The sequence below is a fragment of the Zonotrichia leucophrys genome, chromosome 4 (assembly GCF_028769735.1).
Source record: "Zonotrichia leucophrys gambelii isolate GWCS_2022_RI chromosome 4, RI_Zleu_2.0, whole genome shotgun sequence".
Classification (NCBI taxonomy): Eukaryota; Metazoa; Chordata; class Aves; order Passeriformes; family Passerellidae; genus Zonotrichia; species Zonotrichia leucophrys.
The window spans coordinates 60,646,267-60,664,960 of NC_088173.1; the positions used below are offsets into that span (position 1 = coordinate 60,646,267).

General features: G+C 46.7%; 1 protein-coding gene across 2 annotated transcripts in view; it reads left to right on the forward strand.

Moving 5' to 3' along the window:
- The window catches only part of RBPJ (recombination signal binding protein for immunoglobulin kappa J region), a 144,552-nt gene that overhangs the window by 72,786 nt on the left and 53,072 nt on the right, over nt 1–18,694 (forward strand). Inside the window, exon 1 of one of the 2 annotated variants that reach the window (XM_064711909.1) lies at nt 13,536–13,597. The exons of the other annotated variant lie outside the window; for it this stretch is intronic. Within the exon in view, the coding sequence (XP_064567979.1) occupies nt 13,578–13,597 (20 nt within the window). The 5' untranslated portion in view covers nt 13,536–13,577. Of the gene's footprint in view, nt 1–13,535; nt 13,598–18,694 lie in introns of those variants that run through there. 2 annotated transcript variants of the gene reach the window in all.

Consider the following 18,694-nt stretch of genomic DNA (forward strand, 5'->3'; position numbering starts at 1 on the left):
TGAAGTGCTGCTCAATCACTGACACAATGCAATGGCCCAAAATGTGCGAGTAAAAACAGAGTAATAACAGCTGCATTTGTAATCAACATAAGGGACAAGTCAAAAGTTTCCTAAGTTTATTAAGGCAAGACAACCCTTTGAAGAGTCCTTTTAGAAGATTTCTATAACAAAAAAGAAAAATAAAAACAAAACACCACAAACAATGGGAACGTATTTAAATATTAAAAGCTTTTTCTCCCTCATGAAGTTTTAAGCCTCTCCAATATGTTTGAGGAACCTCCTACATGATACTTAGGAAATACAACTGCAAAGACTTCTTCAATTAGGCAAATTCAAGGGGCTAAAATACAATCTGTAAGTAGGCAGAGTAAGCACTGAGAAGGGATGCAGTACAAAAGCAACAAAAGTCCATGTTAACCATATATATGCCCTAGGCCAGCTGCAAATCAATAAAGCATTGCTTTCATAAAAATAATAACTGATTTTATTAATCCATTGTTTCTTAATGGTCATTTATCTGGCCATCAGGCATTAGAAGCTGGCAGACATTACTGCAGACAGAATTCAGAGTACAGGTAGGAAGAAGAGAGGTCAGTAGATTTGAAAATGAGTTCAAGGAAGGTATGTTAAGAAACAGCATATAAGTGGCCTGGGGGTAAAAATCAGGCCAAGGCTCCACCAGGCAGTAAATCCAAAGTTACAACAGTTAATCCCAGATCAAAAATGTCACTGTCTCTTGATGCAATGTATTCAGTTGGCACAGCTGAAGGTGAAAGATTAAATTTGTTCAAAAAGGCCATACCTTCCCTCTGTGCAATCTGAGTTTGATCAAACATCACTACTTCTTCAACAGTTGTCATTGATGCAGCATAAAGAATAAAGCTGGCAAGAACAGCCATGATGTGCACATATTCTGTGTGCTGTGTGACTCAACACGCTATGCCTGATGTGGGCTGAATTTATGTTGCCCAGAGATGCAGTAACTTGCAGAATTACTCTTCACAAAAACATATCTACAACCTCAGAGATAAAGGGTAATGTTAATGAAATAAAAGAGTCAACATTAAAAGTTAAAATATTATTCTGGTCTAGATTTTCCCAACAGCTCATCTCCCACTTAAGTACCCAAACACAGAAGCTTCCACTCAGCCCCTGGATGCTGCAGGGTTTCAACATTAGACTCCTAAGGTTTATGCATAACTGGATACCCACTGGGCTGGACATGGTATAGACTCATTTCATCTAGGCAATTAAGAAAACTAAACTGAAATCTTTTTTCCTGCAATGATAGACTTACAACATGAGGTTAAGACTATGGTTTATCCAGGGCAGCATTTAAGTATGACACATATGATTGAAGAGGGTGGAATATTTCACCAACGAGAGCATGGTTTACAGGTAACATGTCACAGAACAAGAGTACCAACACAGTTGTACTGTTGATTGGTATGCTTGCGTACCAATGAGTTGATTGTTCATTCTGTAAAAGCTTTATTTCTATCAGAAAACTTATTTTATTAGTCAGAATGTATCTATTCTTGTGGTTTACATTTGCTAGTGACCACAAGACCTGTAAAGTTCCTCCTGAAAACTGAAGTCCCTTATTTATCTGCAGGATACATAAGACCAGTTCTAAATTTCCCAGGCATTATGTGAAGAATATCACAGTATCCTAGAATGGTTTGGGTTAAAAGGGACCTTAAAGACCATCTAGTTGTTTTGGGCAGGGGCACCTTCTACTACAACAAGTTCCTCAATGTCTGTCCAGAAAGATGTCTGGGAAACCCAGACTCTTCCCTACACTAATCTAGTCCCTGGCTGGTAGAACAAAGCCTCCAGCAGGGGTACAAGCAGGCACTGAAACAAGATGATTTCCACAATGTAGGGCCTCTCTATGGTGGAGTAGGCATACAGGACAATCACTTACATTTGACTATTAATGGAAATAACTTTCAGTAATTAATTACATCAATTACCTACAGGTTGAAGGCTTTCTGTCCTTTCATTTTATTATTAAATATAATATCCAAAGAGCCACTCTGCCAGCTTCCCATCCCCTGCCTTTTCCTCCCCAAAATTAGAGATACAAAATTATTTACACTTTGCATACATTTTATTATGTAAATGCATCTAAGCTATACATTGACTACTCTTTGGCAACTTTTACTTCAAATGCAGTTCCACAGGACCAGATGGTAAACAAAATTATTTCTTTCAGTTCTGACCCACTGCTGAAAGCCTGCCTAGCTGCAGTGCAAACTTGTGGAGTTCAGCTCTGCGTGGAATGGCTCAGGGAAAGTGTCCTTCAAGTACAGATATGTAACTGAGCTGGTGAGGTTCTCCAAGGAAGCAAGCAAAGGCTGCTGTGCATGCCCTCGCAGGCTCCAGAACCAGCTCTGCGGCTCCAGCAGCTGGGGTGTCCTGGTGCCAGTGAGGCCAGGAAGGAGGAGTCTGGAAGACATGTGTGTGCAGCTACCTGGAGGTCTCCTCTTCCATATCATGTTTCAGGCAAATCATCCAAGAAGGCTGTCAAACATTACATGGACTGGAGAGGTTTTATGCAAAAATGACGAGTGATGCTTAGTAAAAAAGCAACTGAGGACAGAACCTAACAAGAGTGTGTTTACTTGTGCCAAAACCACTAATTATCAGATGAAATGTCAAAGATTATGTATGTGGTAGTGCTGTGACAGACGCTGTAGCTATGTGAGGCAGGAACTACAGCAGTCCTTCGTGTGTTTTTGCTAGCACAGCATAGTTTCTAGTTATTTGGCAATGAGCCTCACTTGAAAAATGTTCTGGGTGCAGCTCCACCTGCCCTTTTCATAGCTTTCCAGAACTGCTGCCTATTTCTCTCACCCCATGCTGGCACTGCTGCCTGTTTTAACAGTGCTGATGCTGAGACCAAACTAATAAACTCACTAAATGCAGATGCCTCTGCACCGAGAATTTCATTTTGATGCGGCACCAAAACACTGGATGTAGCTCTGCAGCAAGCTAGCCCAGACCTAAAAGAAAGCCTGGACTTTTTATCTGTATGCCTTAATGTACTGCCAGCTAAGGCACCTCGAGTTCTAGGCCCCAAGGGTGTCACGCCTGTACGTGTACGCTCAGCCAAGGGTGCAGGGCAGTGCTAAGTGAAAGGTTTGCAGCCCGACAGTAACTCCTGATGTGTCACCCAGTGCTGGTGGAGCAGCCGTTTTTAGCAGGAGAAATGAATTAGCTGTTGTGAGGCTGAAGAGATGCTAAAACTGCTCATTTGGTTTCAACATCACAGTGACACAGTTGTACTCATCCGGTTTCCAGGAACTGTTCAGTTTACGTCAGTCAGGGCTCTCCACATCTCGCTCCAGCACATGGCATAAGCCCCAGAAAAAGAGACCTGCATGGACAAGCTGGGGTAAGTGGCAGAGATTATCTTGCTGCTGTTACAGAATAACATATCCAAGTTTTCAATATTTACCATCAAAGCTTTTCCCATGTAACTGTTTTCTACAGAAGACTTTAACAATAGGAAGAGGAAAAACACAGAGACTCAGGCAATGCTGCGTCAATTACAAATACAATGATGACTAGGCCTGGGCTTATTGGTGACAGTTTTTCTTCCCTTCAATTTGTGTTATGGCCTGAAATCACAAAGCTGTGATCCCCGAGAACCTCCTTTGTAATGCATATCAACTTTCGTTGTGCCCCTTTGTTCCCAATGTGATGGAGCATTGTGGTGCCTGTGTCCAGGGAGCAGGTTTGCTTTATTGTTCTTGTAAATATGTACTGCTGGGCGCAGCTCCGTGGAAGGCATTGAGTTTGTGCATGACTGACGCCGACCCGGACAACTGCTCTGACCCCCAGCAGATGGTGGTGCAGGGACTGCAATGATCTGGAAGTAATAGCATGTGCCATTTCTTTTTGTTTGGAACAGACAGCCAGACCCTGCATTTCCCTCCCCTGCGCAGCAACAGCTGTATATACAGTAGGGACCGGCGCACTCCTAACTGTCACTCCAGCCCTCCTCCTCCGATAGTAATCACAAAATCTTGGGCTCTGACACTGCATGGGGCTTAAACACTACATGAACACCACATGGCTCTTTCCAATGTTAATAAAATTGTGAGCATTGGGGCATAGATCAATTGCTTTCGTAGAGAAAAGTGAGCAATATTAAATATACCTACCACCCCTGAAATTAGACTTTGCAGTGATGGACTTGCCGGTGTTTTACTTCTGCACAGAAAAAGACAGGGTACAGGAGTCAATATTAACTAATAATTTTAACTTTTAGACTACAAATAGCCTGTCTCCAGCCTAAATAAATTTTATTTGTCATTTGTATTTATCAGAGACCAAAATAAGTGTTTGTTTTGAAAGGGAGGTACAAAATGGGTGAAAGCCCACAAGTGATGTTTTCTCCAAGGCCATGGGAGATTTACTGCTTTGAAATTATATCAGAGCACTTTGCATTTGATTCTGTAAGAGAATATAACTCACTGTATATGAGGCAGCTCATCAGAGGTCAGAAATTACAGATTATAGCATGATGGAGTTAGTAATCACCCACTCTATGTCTGGTCTGTGCTACCAGTCCCCATAAAATTGTCCTGACGGTCCAGAAGGGAAGTTCCCTGGGATGGATGGAGCAACTGCTCCATGCTCCTCCCCTCTCAGCCCGAGCAGAGATGGCTCTCAAAGAAAGGGCTGAAAACCAGGTGCACTCTAAACATTGTATTTCTGGCTGCTATCATGCTTCTGGGAGGCTTTCAGCTGGCAGGTCAAAAACCAGCAGACTTGCAGCACTCAAAATGAGGAACAAAGGTAGGGTAGGAGTAATAGCAAGGAAATCCTTTAGACTTTTCCCCCACTTTATACTGGCATAAACACCTCATGAGGATTTTATACACAAGACGCCCAAGCTATAAGCCCATGTTCTAACTGTGAGACCATTCCTCTGAAAGAGGAAATGTTGTTTAATTCAGTGCTATCTCCCTATTTAAGTGCAGAATGAGGAGACCGGTTCTGAGTTTGCCTCCTGAATATCCCACATTACTGAAATATTCCTGGGGGAACCAGAGTCTCCCAGGGCACAGCATCACAACACTGCTATCAGGTTACACAGCCTCTGTTGCTGGGCTGGTAGCTGAGATGTCTCATTATCTTTAATTTAAATATTTCATCCTAGACTTGAGAAACGACCTTGTAAAGTTTGCTGAGACCAGCTTAATTCTTGATAAGCCCCCATCTTTTGAAGAAAAAGAGATGTTAGAAAATCCCTGCTCCCAGTGTAAAACCACCTTGGGTTGATCACACATCAGGGTTGGGTGAAGAGAAAAATCTTTGTATTTCTCTTTGTATGACATTTAATGAAAATTATTGTTCAGTCTGAATTCCTTCCAGACTTTCCTCATCTTGATTCTAGCAGCACTACCTCAAACAACAAACACTTGAACAGAAGTAGGTTTACTTTCTTGACTAATCCCATTAGCTTTAATGAGACTAATCACACTAGTCAAATTATGCATGTGCTTAGTTCTTGGCAAGGTCAGTGCCAGTAATGAGGGGAAAAACAAACTGATAATGAAACCGTGAGTAATACGAATGTCTGGATATCTGCATTTCTAGAAAAAGATATGGCTGTCTGGAACATTAAAAATGAAACACCACTTGTTAAGGTTAAAGAAGAGAGAGTGTATCCTGAACCAAGAATGACAGTAAATAAAATGATAGAGAAATTATTTAAGTAATTATCATCCATGACACGTCTTCAGTTACCTCCATAACAATTACAAGATCATCACCTTAGTTGTGGCTTATCTGTTCATCCATTCATTTATATGAAATTCATCAATATGATATCCAAGCACTAATGAACTTTAGCATTGAAAGGTCATGTGTAATTCTCTAAGAGGAAAAAATTCAAAAGGTGTCAGCCACTCTGGATCTGAGCACTATTCTCAGGCAATTTTTATGGAATTTATTTCCAATAGTTCCGGCCAAAGATAGTCTGTCTCTTTTCAGGAGGATTATGGAAAATGGTCTATGGAACCGCAAAATGATAGCAGAATGAAAGCTAGACTAAGTCCACAACAACTAGAACTTTGGTAACCCAAATAGATATCAACATGGCAGTATTACAAGTTAAATATTTTTTAGGATTACATGTTCTTTGGTGATGCCTTTAGACTATCTTCTGTTTCAAGATTGTATCATTTCCTAAATTATTTAAATAAACAGCCCCAAAACAAGTATTATCTTTATAGACTACAGCCATGGACAGTCTGTAAGCTACTAAACACAAAATCAGTTTAACTTCTCTATATAGGACAAGAATGAGGTTTACCTGTCACTGAATTCTCCAGAGAGCATTTATATGGTATCCAGCTTTACACCTGTGAATCAATTAATTTCATAACTCCTCTCTCTATAGAAAGAATTCCTGTGTGCACATATTTGCATGTAGAATTGCAGGTTAAGGATTTCTGTCCATATTTCCTCCTCTGACACAGTGTGTGTCACTGGGACAAGGGCTTTCCTAATACATAGTAAAACGGGATGGTTTACTATGGCAAGTGGGTTTTTAGTAATAGTTTTATCAAGAGGTCATGTGCAGTTTGTGGTTTTCTTTTATAGTAGGCTGATGAGTTATTTTTTTGCACCTTGTTATAGTTACTCTGAAATTTCCTTAAGCATTGTTCTGTTACATATTCCCTGTAAGTAAGAAAAATGTGTATAATTAAGAGTGTGTAATTCTCTTGTGTTTTGTAGAATCAAATGAGTTTTCATTCTTTGTTTTTAAAAAACACATTTTACTTACAGATAGAGGTGAAGTCTGTCAGCATATATTTTCTCAAAGAACCTAATGAATGAGAGACCAGACTAGCTGAAAAAATCAGCTCTAACTCAGTCACTAAATTACAGACTTGGGGTTGAGTGTAGATGTGAATTGATACACATCAGGAAAACAACAGAACTACAACAGCACCTCTGATCAAAATGTTTTCCTGCAAAAAACATCTGTATTCACACCAATTCAGAATATTGCAAAATCTATTTGTATTTATATATGAATAAAATCAATAAAACATCTGGAGTCATATAATCTTTAAATCTTCCTTTTATTTTGTTAATTATTTGTGATAATTCACAGTCAAATCAACTAGTTCAATCTTCCCCTATTTTCTTGATTTTTAAGAGGGTGCAAATAACTTCCTTAGGTGTCTTCAGCTCACAGTCAGTCCTACACAGATCAGACAGACTGAAAAGAAGCTGTATCTTCTCCTGTATGTTTTGGAAACATGGACATTTTTACAGTTTATCCTGCTGTACTCCTTGTAATGACTGACTTTGTAATCCTGCATCCTGTGGTTTAATCTTAGAGCTGCTTTGGTGCGTGCACACATTAGCCATGGCAGAAGGTCAGGGCGGCACAGCACCAAGCTGCTGGCAGCAGCAAGGCAGTGCCCAGGGCACCCCTGCTCTGCTGCTGCCTGTGAATGCAGGGGCTGGCACTGCCCTGCCTGTGAATGCTGGGGTGCAGGGGCTGGCACTGCCCTGCCTGTGAATGCTGGTGCAGGGGCTGGCACTGCCCTGCCTGCCTGTGAATGCGGGTGCGGGCTGGCACTGCCCTGCCTGTGAATGTGGTGCAGGGCTGCACTGCCTGCTGCCTGTGAATGCTGGTGCTGGGCTGGCATGCCCTGCCTGTGAATGCTGAGTGCAGGGGCTGGCACTGCCTGCCTGTGAATGCTGGTGCAGGGGCTGGCACTGCCCTGCCTGCCTGTGAATGCTGGGTGCTGGGGCTGGCACTGCCCTGCCTGTGAATGCTGGGTGCAGGGGCTGGCACTGCCCTGTCCATGAATGCTGGGGTGCAGGGGCTGGCACTGCCCTGCCTGTGAATGCTGGGGTGCAGGGGCTGGCACTGCCCTGTCCGTGAATGCTGGGTGCAGGGGCTGGCACTGCCCTGCCTGTGAATGCTGGTGCAGGGGCTGGCACTGCCCTGCCTGCCTGTGAATGCTGGGTGCTGGGGCTGGCACTGCCCTGCCTGTGAATGCTGAGTGCAGGGGCTGGCACTGCCCTGCCTGTGAATGCTGGGTGCAGGGGCTGGCACTGCCCTGTCCATGAATGCTGGGGTGCAGGGGCTGGCACTGCCCTGCCTGTCAATGCTGGGTGCAGGGGCTGGCACTGCCCTGTCCATGAATGCTGGGGTGCAGGGGCTGGCACTGCCCTGCCTGTGAATGCTGGTGCAGGGGCTGGCACTGCCCTGCCTGCCTGTGAATGCTGGGTGCAGGGGCTGGCACTGCCCTGCCTGTGAATGCTGGTGCAGGGGCTGGCACTGCCCTGCCTGCCTGTGAATGCTGGGTGCTGGGGCTGGCACTGCCTGCCTGTGAATGCTGAGTGCAGGGGCTGGCACTGCCCTGCCTGTGAATGCTGGTGCAGGGGCTGGCACTGCCCTGCTGCCTGTGAATGCTGGGTGCATGGGGCTGGCACTGCCCTGCCTGTGAATGCTGGTGCAGGGGCTGGCACTGCCCTGCCTGCTGTGAATGCTGGGTGCTGGGGCTGGCACTGCCCTGCCTGTGAATGCTGAGTGCAGGGGCTGGCACTGCCCTGCCTGTGAATGCTGGGTGCAGGGGCTGGCACTGCCCTGTCCATGAATGCTGGGTGCAGGGGCTGGCACTGCCCTGCCTGTCAATGCTGGGTGCAGGGGCTGGCACTGCCCTGCCCGTGAATGCTGGGGTGCAAGGGCTGGCATGCCCTGCCTGTGATGCTGGTGCAGGGGCTGGCACTGCCCTGCCTGTGGAATGCTGGGGTGCAGGGGCTGGCACTGCCCTGTCCGTGAATGCTGGGTGCAGGGGCTGGCACTGCCCTGCCTGTGAATGCTGGTGCAGGGGCTGGCACTGCCCTGTCCGTGAATGCTGGGTGCAGGAGCTGGCACTGCCCTGTCCATGAATGCTGGGGTGCAGGGGCTGGCACTGCCCTGCCTGTCAATGCTGGGTGCAGGGGCTGGCACTGCCCTGCCTGCCTGTGAATGCTGGGGTGCAGGGGCTGGCACTGCCCTGTCCGTGAATGCTGGGTGCTGGGGCTGGCACTGCCCTGCCTGTGAATGCTGGGTGCAAGGGCTGGCACTGCCCTCCCTGCCTGTGAATGCTGGGTGCTGGGGCTGGCAGTACCCGGTGTGTGGCAGGCAGGCTCTGCCAGTCCCCAGGACATTTCAGCCTCCTGGGATGGATGATTCACTGAGGTCTGATGGTCCCTGCAGGGGCACCCTGAGGGTGAGACACTGTGCCAGCCAGCACTGCAGAGGGCTGTGTATGGGTGGCAGGGTCAGGGAATAACTGGTGCCACACTTACCTGGTGGACAGGCATGGTGCACGAGGGCAGGAATGCTGTGTGAGAGAGGAGCACTCTTTGAAGAGCCCAGTAAAACTAAGGAGGGATACAGGGTAGTTTACATGCAAATTGACAAAACATTTCACCCAATGGAAAATAAATGAAGATACTATTCTGGGATGGGGTGAGGAACAAATTTTAATACAACACAAAGTGTCTTAGCTAGGCTTTTCTAGAAAACTATTTAAAAATAAGAAGTTATAGGAATCAGTCATCAAGCTGTTCACACTGTTAACCTATGTAACCATATGATGTTATTACTGTTAACCTCATCTTCCCTCCCCCTCTTCCTTTCTAATGTTTCCTATACTCCTTGCTTCTTGTCTTTACATTAAAAGCACACTCTGGGAAGGGACTGTACTTGCTTTCAAGGCAACACCATAGCAAGGGCCAAGCTTGACCGTAGCCTCTGGGGACTCCCACACCAAGGTTACACCTGAGCTTGCATTATGGCACAGATTCAGATTTTTTCTTTGCTCTACCATCCTCTTTCAGACTATGACACACAAGCAAAAACTATTTAACAGTGCTCCTGCTGCAGACTGCTAACACTGCTAACTAGCCTATTCTTTCTCGTCATCCTTAAGACAATGTTGCACATTCTCTGAGCTGTGTTGAACATCAGCATCCATTTCAAGGAGCAGACACTTCTGACACCGAGCAGGCTGGCTAACAGCTTAAGTGATAACTTTGTTGGCACCTACACCACAGCTCAGATCTAAGAGATGTTCTGTGGGCAGCTGCCTGTTGATTTGCTTTCCTAGACATGCGATTGAACCACACTGTACATCCTGTGCTTATGAAATCCCAGCAGGGCTGTATCACAGTACCTACCACTAGAATGTGTGATTTACACCACCTACAAACTGCAACATCTCAAGATAAACCTGCTCCTTATAATGAAGATCCAGTTAACTGCAGTTCTCACTACCTACAATGCCTTTTAAGGTCACTGAGTTTTAAAATAGCTGGGATTTTACAGGACACACTGTGAGATTTTTTTTTTTTGTAAGACAGGCTGATCTGAGATGGAGACTCTTGTCCCATTGCCCCTCTCTCATGTGTTTGTGCTAAGCACATAAGAAACTTGGGATTACTTCTACACGAAAGTGTGCAGGTCTTTTGTTTTCTCATCTTTCTCCAAACCAGTGAGGTGGGAAGCAGTTGCCAAATGACAGCCATATTAATTACCTAGTGCTGTGCCCAAAGGAATGAGCTTAGGGGAAACCCAGAGCCAAGGCTGAGCTGGAGAAAGTTTGGTCTGGACTGGTCAAACAAGCTATTGAAATCTTTGGCATGGTTATCACAGCTTGCATCTCATGCTTCCTGCTCATGCCGCCTTCCTCCTCCAAAGCTGACCTGATTGAGCACTGCTGGCCAGCAGCTCCTGTCTGCAGTACCATTGGTGAAACACTCCAGGCCAAAAGACCTCCTCAGTACCACTGGTGGGACACTCCAGGCCAAAAGACCTCCTCAGTACCACTGGTGGGACACTCCAGGCCAAAAGACCTCCTCCTCACGCACACAGAGGGCCTAACAATTCCATGGGCTGGTGCTAGGCTCCTTTCTTTCCTCCTCTTTCCACACAAGGCAAGACTGAGAGGGCAGGGGAACCCTATGGATTCCCAAGATGAAGCTGCTGAGATCCACTGAGCACTGCCAAGTGGCTCTGTCCACATACACACATGCTGATGAATCCAAGTTCCAGGTGGTCCTGTCCCCCAGCTGACAGGTGAGAGTAAACTTGATTTCCTTCATGATCAGCCTTCCATTTTCAGAGGTCCCCAATGATTCTGAGCACCCAGCTGGAGTCACCTGGCAGGGCATCTGCTTGGAACATGGGTGAGGCCCAACACCTGTGGAAATGACACCCTTCAAAGCTGCCTCCAGCTGTGATTCTCCAAATTGTCTCTGATTCAGAGCCCTTTTGACAGCCTCAGCTGAGCTTAAATAAAAAAAGTCAAACTACTGATTTGCATAGCAAACACAAAAATTTAAATGGTGCAAACCTGGTATTTAAATTTTTCTACCTCAACTCTGGAAATGCTTATATTCACTACAGGCCAGAAGGTGAGGTCTAGTTCCCTGAGGTAGTGGATGCTTTCAGTTTCCAATAAAGTCAGTAGAAATTGTTCACACTCTACGTGAAATACAAACTTTTAGCAGCAAGAAGAAAATTCAATGCATAAACTATATTAAAAAAACCCCTTTAGGCTTACTATCTTTTCTTCCATCAGCTACTCGTATGAGGTTCAAGCTATTGTTTTTGATTTGAATAGTATTCCTGGCCTTTTGAACTGCAGATAATTTATAATTTAAGAAAACAAAATCAATGGTTATTTGTTTTGTAATGTACTGCTGTCAGTGATGGAAAGGACTACAATGGTTTCTATGATTATTAATTCTTCAAAATAATATACCTGCACCAGTATCCAATTAATCTGGTTATTAATCAAAGTGCCTTAATTATAAATTATTAAAGAAGGCCAGACACTACAGATTATTGTGTGCTATATTTTTAGATTTTCCAGTTTGATTCAAAACACACTAAAAGAGGGGCCCCATAAAATAACCATCTAGAGACAGTCCATGGCAAACATCCAGAAACTATTCTTAATGGAATGGAGTTAGCATGAGCTGAGATCATTCTTTAGCCTTGGGAGAAAAAAAAAAAGAGAGAGATGTTTTTAGGAAGAGATTTCCAAAGGGATTATGAGTTGCTCTTTGCAAACAATACAGAGGATTTCCAGTATGCATTGTGCTTTTGCCGAGAACTGTGCGTACAAGGGAGCCAATCAAAGTCCTCCTGTGTCTAATGAGGAGGGGGAAATCATGATGGGGAAAGTCCCCTAATGACAGGAGACAACAGTTGTTTGTACAGTGACACGTACAGAAAACTCTGTCACCAAGGAATCTCTCCAAACGTGATTTTACTTATCTGAGACATTATTCACTGAATTAGCATAAGCAGCGAAGTGTGTATGTGGGCGAGAAATCTGAAATCTTATTCATGGGATTACTGAAATGTTATTTTTTCCCCATAATTTCGAAGACAGCAGAGGTACAGAGCTAACATAATAAAAAAGATGTGGGCTTTGGAATCTCAGCAATCTTTAAATAAATGTAGCATTTGTCCCGAAGTTAGCCTGACGTGCTATACTGAACACAGAGGAAGCTGAAACAGAAGTCTTGATGTAAAAGGATTAGTTTTCAAATTTGGTCTCCTAATGGACAAACAGACCCGCACCCTGAAGGGGTAATGTTGTTAAATGAATCCAAAATTGGGGTCTTCTTTTCGTGCCGTGCCAAAACGCCGGAGCGCACGGCGGCAGCTCGGTGTTGAGACACCGCCTGTGCCCGTGCCCACACGCGGCCGCCTGCGGCCACAGGACCCGCTCGGCTGCCTGGGACCCTGCCAGACTCCCCGGCTTCTGTTTGCTAAACAAACGCATCTTACGCACTTCAGCTGCACATGAAAACAAAATTATGAAACAGGGCTTTTAATGTAAAACCCATTTCTAAAAAAAAAAATTCTGTTAACAATTCCACGTAAAGAACCCAAGAGGTCTTCCTACGCGCTGTCCCACCACATCCCAGCCTCCTGCTCTTTTTATTCACGTTTGACACAGAGTCCCCTCCGCCCTGTCCTGGTTCCCAGCCCCAATGGTGCCTCAGCCCCGATGGCCCCTCAGCCCCAATGGAGCCGCCGCGGTGTCTCGGGGCCGCGCACGTGCCGGGCCCGCGGGCAGCACGAGGCGGGCGGCCCCACGCGCGCTCCCCGCGGGGATGCGGAGTGGAGGCGGTGCCGGCCGTGGGCGATCCCCGCGCGCCAGTGGCGGCCCCGCCCCGCCCCTCCCTCCGAGCCCCGATTGGCCCCTCCCCCTCCGCCCCTCCTAGCCCCGGCGGGGGCGGGACGCGCGAGCGGGCAGAGGGAATCCCTCGGCTTCCCCTGAGCGCGCTCTGCTCTCGCGAGACTTGCGCCGCTCTCCGCATGCCGGCAGGCGCCGGGCTCTCGCGAGAGCGGCGCGGTTCCCACGCCCGGGCTGTTGTGTCTGAGGGGAGAAGCCCGGGCGCTGAGTGGGCGGGGCGCACCGCCCCCCCCCACCCCGCGCGTGTCTCGCGGGCCCGCGCACGCGCGCTCCGGGCCGCGGGGAGGGGGGCGCTCTCGCGAGAGTAGGAGTTTTGGCGAGAGTTTGTGGAAGATGGCGCCTGTTGTGACAGGGTGAGTGCGGGGCGTTCGCGGCGCCCGCCGGAGACGCCGCCGCCCGGGGCTGCCTGGGCGAGGCCGCGCCGCGCCCGCCCGCTCGCTCCTCGGCCGCCGCTCGAGGGCACGGGGGACTGCCCTCCGGACGGCCCGCGGGCGGGCCCTGCGGCGCAAACCTCGTGGGGCTGGGGTCCCGCCGGGTGGGCGCACGGAGGAGGCGCCCCGGGTGCCGGCCCGGCAGCGGCCGCGTTCTCCGGCCGCCCCGCGGCGCGGGAGCCCCGGCGCGTTCGGGCGCTCACTTTGCTTTCCCTCTCTCCGGCACGGACACGCCGGTCGGGACTCCGTGCAGGTTCAGTGCTCATCCCGGCTGCTTCGGAGCGGGTCCCGCTCGGAGGGCTCCCAGGGGAGCGGCGGAGCCCAGCTGGGAGGGGACCTGGGGCTGCCACGGGCTGCTCTCCCTTCTCGGTCGCGCCGGCTCGTCCCGCAGTAGGCGGGGGTCCTCCAGGCTCCCCCGGCTGCGGACGGGGAGCGCTCGGACAAAGGCTTTTGCTGCCGTGGTTGGAAGTTGAACGCGGGCCCCCAGCGCCCCTCGCACGGCGGGCCCGGCCCGGCGCTGTCACTGGCGGCGGGGCGCTCCCGGGCGCGGGCGGCTCTCCGCCTCTGCGAGCAGGACACCGCGCCGGCAGCCTGCGCCGCCGGGCTTCCCTTTCTCTGCGCACCATTCCCAGCGCTTTGTTGAGTTTTAGCTGCCTTCCTTCAAATGCTGCGGTGCAGGGAAGGGTAGCAGCCACGCTGGATCATAATGAATGGTAGTCTCCGTCCCTTTCAACCACACTGGGTAATACTTAATCATGGCTAGCCAGCTGCAGCATGTGTCACTGTAATAAGTGACACCCTCTTAGCCACCTACGGCTGATGAATAATAGCAGACCCACTGCTGGTGTACAGTACGCAATCACACCTGCAGTGTCACATTGCACGTTGCCATCCTTGCCACATCTTGATTGCTGCTGCTTATTTCAAGTGCCGGATCCTTAATTTTGGACTACGTGGAGCAAGTGTGACGTCCCTCTATGTGCTGAGGGAAGAGACAGTCAGGAGAAGAACAGGCTGTTTCTGTACTCCACCTGTTTGTTCCAAATGAAATTTTGTCTTGTTAAAGTACTTCTGGGTCTTTCTAAAACATGGACCTTATTTTATATTTCACAGTGTGTCTGTGACCTTCTGTCTTCCCTGTGGGATTACATTGTCTACAGCATTGGCTCTGTGGTTAGAGAGCAACAGCCTGCTTGGGGGTGGGGTGGGGTTGGTGGTTGATGCTTTTGTTCTCGTGGAGAAGGTAGCATTGGGGTATTTTGTTGTTTTGATTAGCTGCAATAGTGTTTCCAACTCCTCACTCTTGTTTGTGAAAAACTAAATTGAAGCTTTTCCTTGATTTCAGTCCTGATGAAGGTATCTTGTGGCTGATATACAATTTCCCAATTAACTGTTCTTTAGGGAAGCTAATCTTGTTTGTTATGATTCCTGGAGTGTACTAGTTTAGAGGTTGGGCTTGAAAGAAGGGAAGAAATGCTTTTAAAGTTTGTTACAAAGTTAGCCTGTGCTCCAGTTAGCAATTCAGTTTTTCCACATTTCTATTAGTTTACTCATCTGAATATTTGGGTTCCATTTCCTTTTGTTTATTGATTATTACAGGATTGTCAGAAGTGTTGTCATGTTTGTGACATTAGTTTTATGCTTTTCAGATGTCTGTTAAAATGTTGACAAAACAACTGTGGATTATTTTTAAAACAGTGATCAAATAATCCGAGCAGTAGAAAAAATACCATTTTAATGAGAGTGAAATGGTTATTTGTAGTTTAGAATTTTATGCTACATTTATTGTTTAAACCTATAAGTCAAATAATTTGCTGGAAAAAAGATTTTGTTTTCTAATTGTTAAATACTTCCAGTGTAGGTAAAATGAAATATGCTAACTTTTGTTTATGTTGTAGTTATATTGCATCAAGGAGCCTAATTTCTATTTATTTTTTTTTTTTATTAAATGACCTGTTTTTGGAGTATGGCTCTGATGCTGAGTTGTCTTTGTGTATTAGGATCAAAAATTGATGATTCTCCAGTAGCTGATTGATTTTTTTTCCCAGATGGTTAGTATAAGGAGTTTTCTTTTGGGGCTATTCTGTAAAAACTTACTTGGACAGGGGGGAAAAAAGCGTTTGAAATTAAAAAGCAATAGCTGAAGAATGTAATATGCAAATGCTGCATTGTGTTTGAATGGGCATCACATGGGCACTCAAACTTTGAGGTAAAGCTTAAGGCTCTTTTGCAGTCAGTGTTACCTGAATGAGAAGGGTGTTGGGTTTTTTTTTCCTGTGAAAAGTGTATGCCTGAGCTTAAGTTTTGGTACATAAGTTGATGCAGTGTTGGAATGGAATAGCAGGAATTTGCTGCAGCAGTTTTGGGGGGCAGTCAGAGTTTGTTGTGCTTTGTTGGTGGCAGCATGTGGCACCCTCGTGCTGCTGCCTCACAAGGAGCGTTTGCATTGAACTTGTGCATGTGTGCAGTGTGACAGGCTGGGCCGTGCAGTGTGACAGGCTGAACTGTGCAGTGTGACAGGCTGAGCCGTGCAGTGTGACAGGCTGAGCTGTGCAGTGTGACAGGCTGAACCGTGCAGTGTGACAGGCTGAACCGTGCAGTGTGACAGGCTGGGCCGTGCAGTGTGACAGGCTGGAATGTGCAGTGTGACAGGCTGGGCCGTGCAGTGTGACAGGCTGGAATGTGCAGTGTGACAGGCTGAGCCGTGCAGTGTGACAGGCTGGAATGTGCAGTGTGACAGGCTGGGCTGTGCAGTGTGACAGGCTGGGCCGTGCAGTGTGACAGGCTGGAATGTGCAGTGTGACAGGCTGAGCCGTGCAGTGTGACAGGCTGGGCCGTGCAGTGTGACAGGCTGAGCCGTGCAGTGTGACAGGCTGGGCCGTGCAGTGTGACAGGCTGGGCCGTGCAGTGTGACAGGCTGGGCCGTGCAGTGTGACAGGCTGGGCCGTGCAGTGTGACAGGCTGAGCCGGGCAGTGTGACAGGCTGGGCTGTGCAATGTGACAGGCTGAGCTGGGCAGTGTCAGAGCCAGATACAGGGAGAAAGCGAGCAGCAACATCAGACAAGTAACTTGGGAGGAGTTACTATTCACAACTGCTGTTTAAAAGTGGATAATTTATGGCTGGGATTATAGGATAGTATTTTTGGGGTTTTGTGGAGTATTTTTGGTTTTGGTTGTGAACAATGTAGGGAAATATCTTTTTAAGATTTCAAAATTAATGAAAATGCTTCTTTAATTATATCTTGAGTGCAAACCACTTGTTTCTAAATAATTGTTATACTGCAAAAATACCTATAGGCATGCATTAGCTTGAAAATTGCCCTGCTACGTCTAATAAAGCCATATGACAGAGAAAATCTCTGGTGCCATGAACTTAATTTTGGTAATTTTACAGTGACATAAAGTATGCAGTGGTGTCTTCTTAGGAGCCTAGGACAACCTGATCTTTAAAATACTAGAATCCAACTCAGAAATAACAGATGGAAATAATAAATAGCAGGCATTGTCTTAAGCACTTGATTACCAGTTAAAACCTCTGTAATAGGAGTATGCAATATAGCATTTGGATTATTTTTCAAACATGTTGAGAAGCCTTGGAAAAGACAAAAATACTCTGAGTAGGCTTCTTGCTGGTATGATGCTGGTTTTCCATAGGCACTGCACAGTAGAAAATTGTTTTAGTCACATTTCTAAGTAATAAGCTATTCAAGTTCCTTGTCTGAATTAGTCATCCTGGAGTTCAGTGGTTATGAGGGGTTTCCTGACCCAGAATGCTCAATGATTTAAGGGTGAGGGAAGACTCATGAGATCTGTGGTGGCACAGGAGAATGTTTGGCATGAGTGCTGTGAATTTTAGGGCAGTAGTTTAGATGTGACAGCCATCTGGTCATTTTGTTTCTTTGTTTTTAATGAGAAATATGAAAAAACTTGGAGGAGGTTTTTGAAAGAGGGTGCTGCTTCATGGAGCTCTCCCAACCCCAAGGGCAAGAGAAAAGAAGTTCAGAGATGAAAATAGAAGAGTTCACCAGAACTTTAACCTCATCTACATCCTGATTAGTAATTTTAGAATGATGACCTTGACCAGTGAGGGTCTTGAAGTAGAGAGTGAAGTGGATGCTGCTCAGGAAGTGAGATGGGGAAGGACTTGTGTGATCTGGCTGTAGGCTAAAAGTGTCGAGAGAGGAATGTTCATAAAGCTCAATCCTGGATCTTGAAAGATGAGGAAGATTTCCTCACTATTTCATGTGGAGGTCACATGATAGAATTTCAGCTACTAGAGGGAAATCTTAGTGATGCGTTGGGCATTGCTAGGATCTGAACAGCAGGTTATTTCTAGGACCTCTAGAGGACAAGCTAGGTTGGAGAGCTAATGCTTAGTTACGTTCAGAACTTGCAGTAGTGGGAAGGAGACTGAAGCAGTGGTGGAATGAGTGTGACCTGTGTGTTTGTGCTGAGACTGAGCTGATTGTGAGGCAGCAGTGTGGGGAAAGAGACTCAGGCTGGGGTGTTGACTTGGACAAGCACAGGAGAGAGGGAGTAGGAAGAATATTTCTGATTCATGGTTGAATCTGAATCCTGGCCCTGGACTGAGTGAAGACAATAGGAAAGGGATGCAAGAGCAGAGCCTAGGAAATGATTAATAAAATAATACAGGTGGCTCCTTCAGGAGGATGCACTGAAAGAACAGAGTGATAAGGGATGAGTCATGAGAGCAGCAATGCCAAGGGAATGAGGGAGAGTTATTTCTGGAAAAGAAACATTGCCGGTAGTCTTGGGTGATTGACAGGCCAAGGCAGAGAACAAATACATATTGATTCTGATCATCATAGAGTTAGGCTGCAGGAGGTGTTAGAATGCTTTCAATGATGTTTAAGGAGTGGAAAAGGATGATGTAGACTATAGGACTAGAGTCCATGGATGAGTTCTTCAGGCTACAGTTTTTACTGTCACTGAAGGTTTTAACAGTGCTCATTAAGATTTGAGTAGTAGTATAACTACAGCTATTGTGTTGTGTATATG